This window comes from Tenrec ecaudatus, chromosome 10 (assembly GCF_050624435.1).
Source record: "Tenrec ecaudatus isolate mTenEca1 chromosome 10, mTenEca1.hap1, whole genome shotgun sequence".
NCBI classification, from domain to species: domain Eukaryota; kingdom Metazoa; phylum Chordata; class Mammalia; order Afrosoricida; family Tenrecidae; genus Tenrec; species Tenrec ecaudatus.
The window spans coordinates 140,455,797-140,472,921 of record NC_134539.1 but is presented as its reverse complement, the minus strand read 5'-3'; the positions used below and the strand labels follow the sequence as shown (position 1 = coordinate 140,472,921).

The following is a 17,125-nucleotide window of genomic DNA, read 5'->3' as shown; positions in this document are numbered from 1 at the left end:
CATGAATGGGGTTTCCTACATGCATTGTACCGCATCCTATAGTCTTTACTTGACTGTAGGTATTGTAGAGCTTTCTGTTCCTCTTGGTTATTTTCAACAAATGCACAACATTGTGGAGTATTATGACACATTTTAAAATAGAAGATCCACAAGGACAGGGACTTTGTGTGTTTGGTTCACTACTGTGTCTCATTAGAACAGTGCTTGGTACGTTGTAGATGTCAGGAAGTAGAATGACTGGCGTGATGCACAGATGACTTCTGGTTGCGTGTAATAGAGTCATGCTGCTGTGGCCGTGTGTGCAGATGCCTCCCTGGGTGCTGGGGAAGCCTTTTCCTGGCTGGATATGCAGGTGGGTTTTGAGCGGTGTTGTCTGGCTGGCTTCTAGTGTCTAGCTTTGCCCATTTACTCTGGTTTCTTTATAGGTACCCCGGTTATGTCTCCCAGGAAGGTTCTAGACTTTCTCTTCATCTTTGCTGGTCTGGAGGTTTACGAGAGTGCATGTCGTGACTGATGCGTGTTTCTTCTCATTTCTCCTAGTCACACTCATTGGACCCTTCAAATGGCAACGACACACCTTTCTTTACCTGTGGGAAGCGGGGTCCTCTTCGCTTACCATTTTACCTCTGTTCCAGTTTCTGTTCTCTCCTTCTGAGTCACCTATCAGATTCTACCTTTGAATCTCTCTCACTTCCGTCATCTCATGGAAGTTGAGGCAAGGAAGGGAGATAGATGCATGCTGCCTGCCACCTTGATCTAATGTCTCAGCGGGGTTCTTTCTAGCTCAGCAGCTGACTTTTCAAACAGTGCCTGTCCTTTTATTTGTTCCTAAAGGAGCATGACTCATATTTCAGAATAATCAGTGGAAGATTAAAATGTGTTTAACATATTTTATAGCCGCTTTTTTTTGAAGATATATTTTATCCTTTTATTTATTTTTTTAATAAGGCCATGATGCCAACTTAAAAAGCAGACTCTCTTGACTTGTGTTATTGGTAGTGAGCCCAGTCACATTAAGAAATGTGTCGGTATCTCAGTCAGTCATCAGGTCCAGACAGCGCCAAGTGCTGATGGAGGCCGAGCTGCGTCTCCAGATGTCTATTCTAAGTATTAGCTCCAGGTGCAGCAAGCAGAGTGTTTGCAACTGGGCACATAGATTCTCAAGCAAAGTATGAATAGAAAGTATGAGTATGTATCATCGTTTGAGGTCCTTCACCTCCCACAGCAATGGTTCCCAAGTGTGGTTGAGCATCAGAATCACTTGTGGCACTTTCTAAAACTATACATGCCTGAGCCTTTTGCTCAACCTGTTAAATCAAGATTCTTAAGAGCTAGGACTGGGCTTCAGTCTTTTTTTCAGGCTTTAGGGGTGATCCTGATATGCAGCCAGGTGGAAACTACTCTCTAGACACATTTTCTGCTACTCATGCATCATTTAAAAAAATAGCTACAGAGTATTGTTTGGAAGGACGAAGTCAGAACTTACTTAAAATGTTTCCTCCTGGTAGACTTTTGATTTGCTTCTTGACTTTTGCTACTGCTCATGACTGTAGTAGAGATCCTTGTCCATCTGTTGGTGTGTGCCTTTGTGGGGTAAGTTCCCAGAGGTGGAAATATCCAGACACAGGATATACTAGCACCAGAACTAGACAGACTGCCTTGTCTTTCCAGGTCTTGGGAGTTTTCTATCTTTGACAGGGGGCAGTCACCCTTTTTAAAATTGAAAAATAGCTTTGACTTGCCTTCCTTCCCTAACTGGCTTCCACCTTACACAAGGTTAGGTCCTTGGGTTGAAATGATGACTGCGTCATGACACTCCTTGTGTTTTCCTTTGTCACCAGGCCAGTACTAAAGTAGAAGTGGACATGGAGAAAGCAGAGGGCCTGCAGGTGACACGAGGAGACTTTCTTGCTTCTTTGGAGAATGATATCAAACCAGTAAGTATGCATGTTGAGAGGTATGTAAGCCAGAACAAAAATCAGATGACGTTGGAGACAAAGAAATGCCTTGTACCCAGCATTATGGAAGGCTATATCATACGAAGTTTCTGAAAATCCAGGTATTGGAAGTGCCCAGCCTCCGATTTATGCTTATTTGTATAATGTCCCTGGTTGCTGGATGATTAACTAAGACCTAAATGCCTTTCCCCAGGGGAGTTCGCCCTCTTATAAGGCAGCCCATTCATATGTGAGACATTCTCATCGTGCCCTCTGCCGTGCGTGGAACTCGGTTCCCATGTAGTCTCAGCAGCCCGCTGCTATGGAGACCTTGATGCAATTCATGCTCCCAGTGCCTGATATTATGATATTTCAGATTATCAGTTACCTTCACAGCTTCCCTAAGTCTTCCTCAGCAACCCTTTTACTTACTCGGCTGCTGTTGTTTTTGATGATTTAATCAATTTTACTGTTTCATGCCTAGTTTTCCTAAACACCTACACTCCCCGTCCCCCCCCACTGCTTCCAATTGGCACAGTTTCTAAGATGCTCAAATACCCTGAGTTCCCTTTCATGAAAATGCATCAGTATTCTTAAAATGGGCATCCCTGTGTGGTGTCCAGGGTTTACACACTCAGGTGCTAATGAAAAGGTTGAGCGTTTGAAGTGCCTTGGAAAAACGATGGGCTGTCTCCTTCCTGAGCACTCCATGCAGCCCTGTGCTACTCCGGCCCCCCGAACTCTCGTGAGTCAGAATCAACTCAGTGACAAGAACGAGTTTCTGTGTGAGGTGCAGGCTCTAGAATAAACCAACACAAAGCCCCAAACCCAATGCCACAGAGTCGATTCCAACTCAGAGCGACCCTCTAGGACAGAGTAGCACTGCCCCATGGAGTTGACAGGAGCCGGTGGCTCCCTCCTCCACCTGGAAGTGGCCGGTGGAATGGAACCAAGCGCACTTCCACAGAGCCCTTCCAGCTCACAGCCACCCTGCAGCACAGATCTGATACAGTCCCTGCGTCCTCCAGGGAGTCCCACGTGACTGCTTGAAGGATGTGAACATCTTTCAAGAGTTGATCAACATACACAACCTGTACACATTGCCCCTCCTAATTAACTTTATGACTATCCAAGACAGGGGGCTAAACATTAGCCACTGACCCTTCGGGGCAGTTGGTTTGGTGGAGGTTATCATCTGAGGTTCTGCTTACAATGAAGAGGGGCATGACTTCAGCTGCAGTGTGGGGGGAGCACAGGATCATTACGGATGGTCGCTACTCTGATTCCTGTTTCCTGACCCTTCAGGACTTTAATTGTAGCTGCACATTTCGACCTTATGGGCTTTATTTAGCTCCTCCAGCACCAAGGTGCTGTGGCTACAGCCTCCTCTTCCCACTTCATGTTCCCAATAAGATCCATAGCCCTACAGTCAGTATTAGCTTTACACCAGCTGCTGAGCCAATGGTTTCTAAGTTCTAAGTTCCTAGTCTCTGATTGTCTTTGCTCTTAATTCATGTGTTCTGTATAAAAGCAAGCCCATTGGAACACACACACTCTTCTCGTGGATTATGAGGGATCTGTTGTAAGATAGAAGCTTGCACTCAGTCATAACCTGAGCCTAGAATCTACTGCTTCCAGCTCATCAGCTCAACCAAAGCCCCACCCAACCCCCTTTTAAAAACATAGTAGGTAAAAGGTGAAATGGAAAATTATAAAACATTTTTTTGTTGTTATGGGTTTTTTGCTGTCCCTTTTCAAACCTTGGCTGGGGGTGGGGTGAGGAAATAATGCTCAATGCTTCCAGTGTAAAGGAATTATTCTGCATTAATAACACTTTTTAAACTTTCCGTTTTTAATGTAAGATTCAAAGTGTTTTCCATTGTCTCACACCTATGCTTTTAATCAACAGGCATTTGGCACAAACCAAGAGGATTATGCAAGCTACATTATGAATGGTATCATCAAGTGGGGTGATCCGGTTACTAGGGTTCTAGAAGACGGGGAGCTGCTGGTTCAGCAGACTAAGAACAGTGACCGCACACCGTTGGTTAGTGTCCTTCTAGAAGGTGAGACTGGATGATGAGGCGGCTGTAAAAGTAAAAAGCAATCAATTAAATCAGCATTGACTGGATTTTAGACATTGAAGTAAATACTGGGAATACAAAGACTTTTCCTTCACAGAGTTTAATCTGCTCATGAAAACAAACTTGTAAGCCAATGTCTCACTACATTGTCTATATGTGAAGGTCTGTGTGAATGCAGGTCATTTTGCCTGGGGTGGGTCAGGGAAAGCTAGTTTTATTTAGGCCTTAGAAGATCAGTAAGGATTTTACTTAGTGGTCGAAACGGGAAGAGTAGTCCATTCACAAATTCCGTCTTTATAGTTGTGATTAGTACAATACGCAGGAAAGTTCCTTGAGCCCATGTGACAGGACAACCTAGCCCCTTCAAAAGCTCTGGAACCGGAGCTCCCGGAGACGAACACATCAAGCCCAGACCCAGGTGAAGAAGAGAAGCTGACCAGCAAAGAGACAAGGAAGCTGTTGTAGGCGGGGGCGGGGGAGAGGGGGGGCCAGCGTGTGAAAAAGCCCTGCGTAGCTCGTAGCTGAGAAGGGCACCCATGGGACAGGAGTGGGTTCGTACACAGCCTTGTGGGCCGTGGTAACATCTGGACAGTATCTTAGTGTCCATGGAAAGCCATGTGTAGTTTTCAGCAATGCAGCGGCACCATCGGATTGTATTTTCAAAACATCATCCCAGCAACTTTCCGACAGAGTAGGAGACAGAGAAGGAATCGGGGAAGCAGAGAGTTACGAGAGAGACGTCCGAGGAAGGGCATGTGTATTCGGCTTAATGAGAGCTAATTGTGGCTTGACGTAGTTTGGTGATAGTGCGAAGGATGCTAAATAGACCAATTTGAGAGCTACTTAGGAGGTAGAATCAAGAAGACTTAATTGCTAATCATAATTATTCAGTACTAATCATAATTGGCAATAAATTGAGCCTTTACTGTGTGCTGGGCAGTCCACTGCTGCTGTCTATGCCCACATTGCCTCACGTAGACCTAGAAGTCCGAGGAAGGAGGCTTTTTAGGTCACGTTTGCTTCTAATGAGATGACGGGCGGGCTCCCACGGCGATGACTTGATGGGATGACATTACGTACTGATACACATTTGGATGGATTGCCGTTTTCTCTTATTAGAAGCCTTCACATTTTGTGTATTTAATCAGAAGCTTGAAAAGATGAAGGCTATGTGGAAAAGAATGTATTTAGTCATACTTTCATGAAATGCTAATCAGTTCATTACATGTAGTTGCTAATAAATAAGTGAAAACATGTCTGCCATGAAATTGTCAGGAAATGTTAATGAGCAACTCGTTGAGACCTCAGACCATGGTGGGAACAGTTGAAACTTGTTTTCGCCGCCTTTGCTGAGGCTGGCTCCTCTCCCTGACTGCTCCTGTCTTGATGCAGGCCCTCCGCATAGCGGGAAGACCGCCTTAGCTGCGAAGATCGCAGAGGATTCCAACTTCCCCTTCATCAAGATCTGTTCCCCCGATAAGATGATTGGCTTTTCGGAGACGGCCAAGTGTCAGGCCATGAAGAAGGTATCAAGATTTTGACTTTCAGTTTAATTTCCTATCTCTCGAATGGATAGATACGCAACTTTGTACATGTCTCAAGAAAAGCCAGGGTAACCATGTTCCCAACGGAATGAAATTGTTGTCCAAACTGGGGGGAGGGGGCCAGGTGGGACAATGCCTATTTTGGATAATTTTGTAATGCATTTTTATTAGAGTACCTTTATCTGTGCTTTGTCTAACAAACGCATGTCAGTGTTAGCTTCCATTGCTTCCATTTGTGTCGACCTGATTGAAAGGAAGATCATCGTGACAGGGGTCTGGGTAGAGGGGAGCACATTCATTCTGGACCTCTCCTCGAAGTCTCTCATTAATATATAAAGCCACGCTGCCCAGGGGCAATGCAGTTAACTGTTTAGTTTGGGAAAGAGCAGAAATGGGAGTACTCTCGTCCATGCCGACGAAAGGCTTGCTGCTTATTAGCTGCCAGCCAGCCCTTCACCACATGTCACTGCTCCCTGCTTCATGTAGCCACATTGGCCATCTGTGAAAGTTGGAGCCAGCGAGGCCTGCTGCCCAGAGCTGGAAGGCCCTCAGACCATCGCGTCCACCTCGTTTCTCTTTTTACAAAGGGTCGATCTCTTTGACATTCGGGCAAATAGCTCCATCCCGGATAGTAGTTCGCTGCTCCTACCAGACAGTAACACAGCAGTACAGCAAACAACAATAGTAACAATAATAACACAAGCAGCAGCAACAGAAATCGATGGTGAAGAATCTAAATGGCTATTTTGACACTCTTCCACCGATACTATAATTCTGCATGCCCCCAGCACTGAAGAAATTATCGTGTCTCTCCAGCTGAAAGCTGTCTTTTACCTGAATCCTCTTCATCAGCTTGATCTTGTGTAAATGTGAACCAAATCACAGCGGCGTGGGCACATCAGAATCGGGGGCAGGGAATCTTGACAATTGAAGTGGGCCTGCCCCGGAAGGACGGCTCTGAGTGCTCTTTCACCCTCACTCCTAGCCTTCCCTGGACAATGATGGGTAGAGGTGCTTTGGCTTTTCTTGAAGGAAGAGACTGAAGAGGCAAAATATATTCAAACGAGTCAGACTCCAAAAAACAAGCTTGAGGGATCAGTCTCTTGTTTGTGCAGGAGACTGGAAACGGCTTGTGTCGGGTTGTGAAATGGACGGAGGAAGGGATTCGAGCCATCCTCACCACACGTCAAGATCTTATTCTGGGATTCTGGAAGGAGGGAGAGGAGGCCAGTCACACAATGAACGACGGCTCTTGTAGTCTGCTTTTTGCTGTTTTGCGAGGTGAAACCTGTAGTATCTCGCTTTCCCAGAAAAATCTGGGCAGAATAACTGGGACCAGTAACTTCCTAGAGCAGGGTAGGAGTTGGTTTGCTGTTTGTTTCTTCTAAAGGAGGTCTTAGGACCACTATCATTTTCTTGCTCCGGTGAAAATTTAAATAATAGCCTATGGCAACTGCAGCCATTAAGTTTCCAATTTAATTGAATGGCTAATTCTACTAGCGTTTCCCTACACGTCCATTCCTTATTCTTGTTCAGAAGTAGTAGTCTTCCACGCAGATGGTAAATTACTCCATCGCTTTTCACCAGCTGCCTGCCAGCCTCTACCTCAGATGTACTCTGAGATGTGGGTGGAAGGTCCTGGTTTTCCTATAAAGTTTTTTAAAAGTTCTTTAGGCTTCTGCAGATCAAAGGTGCTTTGTAAGTGTGAGATATTATCATTTTTATTATTTTAATCTCTTGCAAATTGACTTGAGGGGGGAGGTAATATGTGCTGATTTTAGAGGCTTAAATGGTTAAATTAATGGCTTAATAACTTATTATTTAATCTTTAACTTGTTGAAGCCTTTTAAGGTAGAGTTTCAGATGAGTAGAAGGCTAAGGAATATAAAGATAGGTGTCTATACAAGCTTATTCAAAAGTATTTCCATTAATGATTCACTATCTGGATCATCCGTGCAGCCTTAAAGTTCCAAATAGGATTTTTGCTTCAGCAGTGTCATAAATTCATATTAGACTTTATGGTTTTCATTGAGGGGAAAAATATTATTCCCTGTAACTAAGGTACTGAACAGAGGAATGAAGCATAGGTGTCCTAGAATTATATTAGAAATATTGCAAAATCTTTCCCTGCAAATAGTTTTCACATTGTTACTTAATGATAGGTTGACACAAGCCTGAGGGCTCAAACCAGTCTAAAGATGCTTCCAGGTTGTTTTTGAAAATGAAATATAAATGCCTTTCTTTCGTACTTCTGGCCCACCTCCCACGACTGTTGTCCTTCCTTCATTTTTAGTATAGGGATGGGAAGATGTTTTGTTTGTTGATTTCTTTTTTTTCCAGCACACTCATAACTTGGACTGCTTCATCGTTCCAGTGAGAATATTGCCCCTATGAAAAAATATTGTAGCTTTTCCTGTTCACCAAAACATGTAGAAAATAGAGACAAGAACATAGAAGAGTATAAAAATACACATCTTTGTGTTTATCCTTTCATTTTTTTTCTTGCCCCAGACACGTACACATTCTGTATTAGAGCTAGAAGTACTGATTGAAACATGGATCGTTTCACTGATGATCATGACCTTGTTTCACATGTATCGTCACTACTGTGGGGCAGCATTTGGGCTGCTAACCAGGTCAGCAGTTCAGATTCACCAGTCACGCGTCAGGGAAGCATAAGACTGTCTGGTCCTATAGAGGGATGCTCTGAGTCAGACTTGACTCAGTGGCAGTAGGTTTCAGGACTATTAATGGTTGCATAATATCTATTTAGTCACTCTCTCTCTCTCTCTCTTTGGTCATTTCTATTGTTTCCAGTTTTTTCCCTTTCATAATTATGTGAATAATATTTTGAAAAACTGCTGAGCTTTGGATTTTATTTTCCCCCGTTTTCTGTAAACTTTTCTTAGAGTAGCATCATAGTGTGCTAGTGAAAGCTGGGGCTGAGAGTACACACAGATCTGTATTTGAATCTCAGCCCCACCACCACACTTTGGGCTTAAAAAAGGGTATAATATTAATAGCTGCCTCGTAGGGTTATTAAATTAAATGAGATGGTAATTTAGGCAAAATATAACCAATGTAGAGGACAAAATATCTGCTTAATAAATGACAATGAATAATTAATTATACTGAAGTACCATTGTTAGTAATATGCATGCATTTCTGGTTATTCCTTTAAAATAAAGCCTCAGAATTGGTATTGCTAGGTATAAGATATTAGCATTTTCAAAAGTTTAGAATACCTATTGCTATCAAAACTCTTCTATAAAAATACCAATGGTTTATAAAGCTGTGCCCCTCTTCAGAAAGTTGTACCGGTTCACCATCATTTCCTTGAGTTCCCAATTTAATTCTTTCTAAAGCTACATTTTAATGACAAAAGACTTTTCAAAATGCAGTGTCAGTAGTTTGTGAAGCTCAGAAATATTGTAACGCATTAAATTTATGTTAAGGAAGTCTGGGCTGGATTAGTTACTTTTATCAGAGATTATTTTATTCTACTTGATCATTAAAACCAACTAGTTAGGGTTTTTTCTATAGAGAGGGCCATTGAGCTTGCTCTCTGAATATTTAATATTTCATTATAGCTGAAATATTGCTTCCTGGCCACAAATTAATGAAGCAAATAGGCTGAGCTTTATTTTCATTTAATTTAAACTATACCTTGTACTTCTCTTAATTTGCTTAGTAAATCCTTCTCTGTCGGTCAGTGTAAGCAAGCTCTCCATAAATAAACTCCCCAACGGTGCCCAGTGTTCAGTATTATTCTGTCATGTGGAGGCATAACCAGAGGTCCCATGCAGATCATTTGGAACTTCCACTGATTTTTCTCCTCCCATTTTGTTTGCTTCCCTGGCTTTACTCTGTTTCTTCATTTAATTCCATTTTTCACTTTTGTGCCTATACTCGTAGCAAGTGATTTCACAACTGCTGGCAGTGACAGTAAATAAATGTAAGAACAAAGCAGTCAAATTCTGTTGGCCCTATCTAATCCTGACGCTGCTCTGAGTCCACGATCAGTCCAGAGGGAAAATAAGACAATCCACTATGGAGACATCTTTTAACAAAATTAGGCTAAGATATCAATGATTTCTAAGATGATGCCCTTTAATAACATGATAAAGTCTTGTTTTTAAAGGGTTGCAAATTCATGGAAGAAATTTTCCTTTCCGCTAGCTTTGCAAGAGAGAAATAATCTTCTTTGAATGTCCTCCTGTAAATCCCACTGCAAATTGTAGTCTGCACAGAACAGAATGATGGGGCCTAATCCTCCCCCTTTCATGCTTGAGTCTATACAAAGAGCAGAGCTGGAAACTGCATCTTTTGACATTAGTTACTAAGCAACAGAATTTGGATGCTTTGGGTTAACATCCTAATATAGAATGTCTCTGGTTTCTGGAAGTTTGTGCCTGCTGCTGGGAGAAGTGGACACTCGGGAGTCACTACAGGTCCCTCCGTAGCTGGGGGTGGGCTTGTGTTGTTGTTTTGATGAATACACGGTGTCTTTGGACTAGTATCTTTTTGGCTCTCACCAAGGAGAATATGGCGTAGACACCCAGCAGAACTTTCAGACCTCGTGACTTTTCATATTATTAAGAATTATCCACCCTGTGACTCATGTTATGTGTAAAAGCTTTTTTTCTCTTTTTTCTTTTATTTCCTGAAAAGCAGAGAGAACAAATCAAGGATTTCAAGGTCATTCCAGGAAGCGATCTGGCTTTGCCAAGTTTAGGTCCACTTCCCGAGGCAGTTTCTTTAGGAGACAGCTGATGTGGGCTTGGTCGACTCCCAAGTTATTTTTAGAAACGAGAGATTATTACTGATAGCACCAATTTGAGTTTGCTCATTTACGTTTTTACGCTACTAAATATGATTAGGGTATGCTTTCAACTAATTGCTGACAGATTTACAGCATGAGGAATTGCCTAAGCCACCAGATTCCTACGGCATCACATTCCTGCTAACTGGGTGCTTGCCCCCCAGCCACTTCAGAATTTAGATGAACTCTTTCCATCCCCAAAGGAGCCCGAGAATTTGGCTGCACTTCCCTGAGAGCACTACAGTCAGATTGGAGGGCCATTCTCACCGTGAGCCCAGGCTCCCCATCACCTGCATGGTCTCTGGTGACTCTCTGGCCTGTGTTGTGTACCTTTCACTACTGACCTTTGCACACGAGGTGTGTGATAGCAGAGTTTAAGGATGGAAACCCCATGATCTGCACAACCAGAAAGAGCCTGGGCTCTGCATCCTACAGAATGGAGCTCTTTATTCCCATACTGATGGACACCATCGTTTCCCATGGCTTTTTCCTTCTTCTTCATTAGCTTCTACTTTAGATGTTCCACATCACTGACTTTAAGACGAGCTAGATGGCATGAGGTGCCGGCGAGTCGGTTCCGACATACAGGAGAACAAAGCCCGGCCTGTGTCTGCCCGATCCTTACAGTTGTGGGGATGTTGGAGCCCTTGGCTGCGGCTCCTGTGTCACGTCCCCTCAGTGAAGATCTTGCTCCTTTTGGCTGACCCTCCCCTTTACCAAGCATGATGTCCTTTTCCAGGGCTGCTCTCTCCTGATACCATGTCCAAAGTACATGAGACGAAGTCTCACCATCCTCACATCTAAGACAGGCTGGTTCACTCTGCCTGCTCCTGGGGAAACACCCGAGAGCATGGAGAGCCGCGCATCCCAGTGCGCCTTGAATAAGCCTGGTTCTTGCTTGTTGTCACAGCCCCTCTGTTTTCTTCTGAAAGTCCCCTGGTCTGGATCGTCACCAAGCATCATACTTTTGTCTTACTAAAAAAGAGAGTAGGAACTGACATTTTTACATGTTAAAGATTCTGTAGGACACCGCTGTGTTCACTTCCGTCTCGGTGTGTCTGGCTAGTTGGAGCACCATCCCCCGAGCTGCTCTTGCTGGGGTCACTGGAATACTCTGCCTGGGCAGTGGCTCCCTTCTGGCTGTTTGCAAATCTATCTATTACCTTTCTCCTCTGAGGGTCATCTACCTTCCATTGAATTTTCCAGCATTATATGTAAACATCTCTTACTTGGGCTTTACTTGGGGGCTAATCTCATGCCCTTACCTGTTGAAGCCGAATATCTTCTTATTGAGGTTTTGGGTTTTTTTTGGTGGGGGAATGGCAGGGTGGCACACAGCTGGAGAGTGGAAGGGGCTGTCTGGGACACGAGGATCCAGGGGAAGTGGGAAACCTCCGGATTAAACCTGTGACTGGACCAGGAAAATAATGCGTGTGTAAGGCGCTGCCTGGGTGTGTGCATAAGTGTATTTAAATCAGCAGGGCAGCTACTGCCCAAAGCAGTTTCAACTGACTAGTCAAGTCACAACTGGAATGGCACAGCCTTCTTGTTACGAGTTAGATGTGAGCACTCCTCTTCCTCCAGTGATGGTAACTAATGCCTTAAGCCCATCTGTGGAAAACAAAATCTAAGCCCTTGACATTGAATGGTGCTAACGGTATTTTTCTTCTAAAATGGAAGTGGCAGCCCCTGCAGTCACCCGGGAAGTACTTGGTAAAGCTCGGTGAATCCGTGTCAGAGAAGCTGATGGAGCGCCTCACAGTGCTTCGCCATGGTGTAGACTCCAACCAGGGTCAGAGTAAGGTCCTCGGGCCTTGTGAGAGAGGGGCTGGTTCAAGGAAAACATAGAATCACTGCAACGGGTTAGATCTTGATGTCTCTGGTCCAGTGGTTCCAATCAGTCGTGTTAGTGTGATGGGCAGGAGTAGATGCTTACGCCACAGATTTTTTAATAGATGAAGCATTATTTTCAGTGATTTTATAAATCATTTTATTAGGGGCTCTTACAACTCTTAACACAATCAATCCATACATCAACTGTGCAAAGCACATTTGTACATTCACCGCCCTCATTATTCACAAAACATTTGCTCTCCACTTAAACCCCTGGCATCAGCTCCTCATTTCCCCCCTCCGTCACCGCTCCCCCCTCCTTCATGAACCCTTGATAATTTATAAATTATTATTTTGTCATTTCTTGCACTGTCTGACATCTCCCTTCACCCACTTTGCTGTTGTCCGTCCCCCAGGGAGGAGATTATATGTAGATCGCTGTAATAGGTTCCCCCTTTCCAACCCACCCTCCCTCCACCCTCCCGGTATCGCCACTCGCACCATATTTTCAGTGATTTCTTTAAATTAACCAAGTTTATCGTGTACTGCATTGACTGCTTATTGGCCCAATCTTTGGGGGGAACCTAACAAAATACACAGTGGGGCAGGGGTTGGGGAACCTACAGGGGAACTACTGCTTCCAAACTTTTTCATGTTCTTGAATTCAAGAACTCAAGGGACTGTGGATTGACTATCAAGTCCTTCTGTTCTCTTCCCTTTGGGGGGGGGGTGAGAAGGCAGGGTGAAGGCTTCTTCTTTTCCTGCTCTGGAATTGTCCTGAGGACCCACTCCAAACCAGCCTCTCTTCTCCTCGGCCCCATGTTTCCACTGTCCAACCAGGAGGCACGGTTCCAGATACCAAGTCCTTGCAGTTCTGCTTCCTCAGTGTCTCTAGACTCAGCCCCCTTGGCAGCACGCCCACCACCCTCCTCTTCAGCATTGCTCACCCGGGACCCCCAGTCTCGCGAACTATTCCTGCCCTCTAACGCTTCCTCGCACATCCGTCAGAAAGTGCCCCTCGAACATGCACCTGACGGACGAGTATCTGTGAGTAAACCTTACAGTGAGTTCTTGCTTAGGGTGGTGAAAAACATTTGGCGCATAATTAATGTCACTGAACGGTACACTTTAAATATGGTAAAGCGGCAAAAGTTTTGTCATATATACTTTACCATAACAGGTTTTTTTACATAAAAAGAAGAAAACGGTGGCTTTTTATTGCCTTCACAGCAAAATTTCAATTCACGTGGCGTTTGTAAGGCTTTCCATTTCCAGGCTCCTTCCGCACGCTTCTCTTCCGTGTCTTATCAGCCACTCCCCTGCCCAACACCCCCCAGTCCAGATCTTCATTTTCCTTCAGTGTCGATTTGACGGCAGTGGGTGTATGTTTACCATATTGTGCTCGTGTGTAAGCTGGGTTTTTCAGCACATTTTTAATGCAGTTTTTGTGGCAAAATTAGGTGCCCAGGCTGATAACACGGGTCTGCGTGTCCTAGAGTGTCTATGGCATCCAGGGGGAGAGACGGTATTTGCCCAGGAAAGAAGGAGCAAGGAAGGAGAGCACGGGGTCAGAGAGTAGATGGGAAAGACACGGTTTCCCGCGGGAGCCGACCAAGGGCCGGCAGGCCGGCAGACCCAGAAAACGTACCGTGGGGAGACAAGCCCTAACTAAAGAAGCGCACAGTGTGCTGGGGAAGGACATACTACATTGACAACCTGGGCTGTTTTTGTGTTTGATTGTTTTTAACTCTCTTTTTCAGTCTTTGTAGGTAACTTTTAAACATAGACACGCGTAACTAGTTTAAAAGATTTAAATTGAACATAGCAAAATTGCATGAAAATGTAAAACCTAGCTTCCAGCACAAAAGAAAATTAAGCTTTAAAAATGCCCACTTAATCTGTTAACTTTTAAGTCTAGTAAAATGTCATAATTTTTTAAAAGGACTTTAAAGCTTGATTAATTTTTTTAAACTATATTGTTTTATTGCGGCTCTTAGAGCTCTTAAAACAAGCCATATATCAATTGTATCAAGTACATTTGTATATATGTTGCCACCATTTTCTTTCTTTTTTTAATTAAGTTCATTTTATTTGATATTATTAGCATTTTTCTGCTTCAAACATTTATTTATTTTTAAATCCTTTTATTGGGGGCTCTTACAACTCTTATCACAATCCATATATATATATCCATTGCATTAAGCATATCTGTATATTTGTTGCCATCATCATTCTCAAAACATCTGCTTTCTAGCCATCGTCATTTTCAAAACATTTTCTTTCTACTTGAGCCCTTGGTATCAGCTCCTCTTTTGTCCCTCCCTCCTCTATCTCCCTCCTTAATTAAACTTTTAAGAAATATTTTAATCTATACTTACACATTTAAAATATTTTGCTTTTTTGTTGGAGTACTTATTTACCTAGCAAAATTCTCTATATTTTAAAGTATTTCTATAATTATGTTTATTTAATAATAAAGTAAATTGAAATTAAAATATGGTAAATACCAAGTTGTCTTTGCCATTATAGCATTAATTTCAAAGCACCTTAAAATGACTATGTTAGTCTGGGTACTTTAGAGAAACAAATCCACAGAAACTCATGTATAAAAGAGAGTTTTATATAAAGGTTAAGTGCACATCAAGAAAACATCCCAAACCAGTGCTGTCCAAGCCCACAAATCCAACATTAACCCATATGTCCGACACCAATCCACAAAGTCCTCCTCCAGCTCACAAAACACACGCCATGATGCTGAATGCAGGAGGAAAGCCGAGTCAGTGAATGTGTAAGCATCTCAGTGCTGGCAGGGGTCCCCACACTGGTGTTCCAGCACCCAGGGTTGCATCGGGGTAGGTCCTTGTGACTTCTTATCAGGGGTGTCTTGCAGGAAGTGTCTTGCCAGCTAAAGCAGGGAACTGGCCAAGGCAGCTGCACCTTGGTCTGACCAACACAAAGCAAGAGACCTGAGAACTAGAAAGGCGAGGCTCACGGAGCCATTTATCCCTCTGCTCTTCAATTAACCCCACATGTTTATCGGCCAGGTTAGCACAATAAACTTAACTACCTCAGTGACCTTTTACCCTTTATTTTAAGGTAAATTATGAAAATTAATCTTTCAATTTCATATTTTAAATTGGACTGGCAAGGCTTGTCTAATATGGCAAATTGTCATTCTTAAAAATATTTTTAAAACAGTGTGACAGATTAAACTTTATATGGAAAATATTAATATGAGATTGTTTTATTTCTGTGCAACATCTTCTAGAATTAAGGAAGTCCTACATGCTCTGAACAAAGCGGGGAGGGCGGAGGCCTCCAGTCTTGGTGCCGGAGAGGCAACAGGGCTTGCATGCAGGGATTCACATCTACTCGTGACAGAAGCGGACACTGAGCCCCACTGACCGTCTCTGGACAGGAACCCCTCTGATTTATGAGGATGCTGGCCTCAAGTCTTTGGCCACTTATATTCAACTAGCACATGAACTAATTGTCTACTTTGGAACTGCTTCGTCCTTGCCACGATAGAGCAACTCCCTTTACTACTCATCTTAATCTGCTACCTTAAGACACTGTATTCTGTCATTTCTCTCGTTCTAAGCCTATGTCCATCTGACCCTTCTTAGCCAACTATAATTCTCTGTTTTTGCCTCTGTGGACAAAGCTTGAATTAATAGGATTTGTTTTTTTGGATATTATGCCTTCCTAAGAGACCACATCTCCTACATAGAATGCATCTCAGGCTTGAGTTGCAACACTGAAGTCTTGCTCTTGACATTGATTTGGAAGATCAATGTGATGGGGTGTATCAGGTGATTGATGAGCAGCCGTTCTTTGGCGTGCCCATGTGGGATACTTGCAGCTCTCGGTATTGAAAACAGTTTTGTCCTGCTTGTCACTCAGCCATGATTCAGTTATGGGATCTTGGGCAAGTCATGTAATGGCTCTGGTTCTCAGTTTACTCCTTTTTAAATTGCTAGGACCCTGCAATTCTAAAATGATAATCAATTAAGCTCTAACAATGTACTCTGAAATACCAACGTCTCACTGTGTGTCGTTTAGAATGAGCTACATTTCATTTTCTTGGAAATGTCATAATTAAGAAGGATAGCAGTGTAACAAGTGGTCTCGCTTTCTTCCAGATCTTTGATGATGCGTACAAATCCCAGCTCAGTTGTGTGGTTGTTGATGACATTGAAAGACTACTGGGTGAGTCATAACGTATGCCATTGGACTGTCTTTGCCACATGACAACTCATGGGCTCCCTGGGGGTTTGAAGGCCTTTGAGCTGTCAGAAGTAGATCCAAATTAGGAGATCCAAAAAGGCACACCAGTGGATCCAAGCTACCAACCTTTTGGTTGGCAACTTTGGCACTTAACCATTTGAGTTACCCAGGAACTTCCTATCTCAAAAACTAGAAGGCAAAATGAACAGGTTTTAGGGCAATAGAAATGTCTTTCTTGGGTGGGAAATATTCATCTAGTCTTTTCATCTGAAGGTAGTGGTGGTTGGTTTCTGTGTTAAATATGCCTTATAAACATAGCACCATTATGACTTACTCTCCTATAATGGTGTGTGTCTCATTTATTGTGTATTTCCCAGAGTGCCCTGCCCATCATAAATGATTCCTAATTGTTGTTTATGTATATATTTGCCATTTAATACCTCTGAACCATTCGAGCTCGGAAGTTCCACTTTCAGCCTTTGGCAGAACTAATGAGAAAGGGTTGAGGGTTGAAGTGAAATCCACAAATTGGCTATACCACTTAAGCAGAGGTCTTAAGCTCTATGTACCTTTCTTCTGCTCTTATAAAAACAGAAACTAAAACCCATCTCTTATCCCATAGAGTAATTGTGAAGACAAAAATAAAATAGTGAATGTGATCATTATGAATTTTTATTT

The 17,125-nt window shown here is 43.1% G+C and overlaps 1 protein-coding gene across 1 annotated transcript in view; it reads left to right on the top strand.

Moving 5' to 3' along the window:
- The window catches only part of NSF (N-ethylmaleimide sensitive factor, vesicle fusing ATPase), a 138,075-nt gene that overhangs the window by 89,915 nt on the left and 31,035 nt on the right, over positions 1-17,125 (top strand). Inside the window, exons 13-16 of the mRNA XM_075562010.1 lie at positions 1,842-1,937; positions 3,847-4,003; positions 5,414-5,547; positions 16,363-16,429. Of these exons, the coding sequence (XP_075418125.1) occupies positions 1,842-1,937; positions 3,847-4,003; positions 5,414-5,547; positions 16,363-16,429 (454 nt within the window). The remainder of the gene's footprint in view (positions 1-1,841; positions 1,938-3,846; positions 4,004-5,413; positions 5,548-16,362; positions 16,430-17,125) is intronic.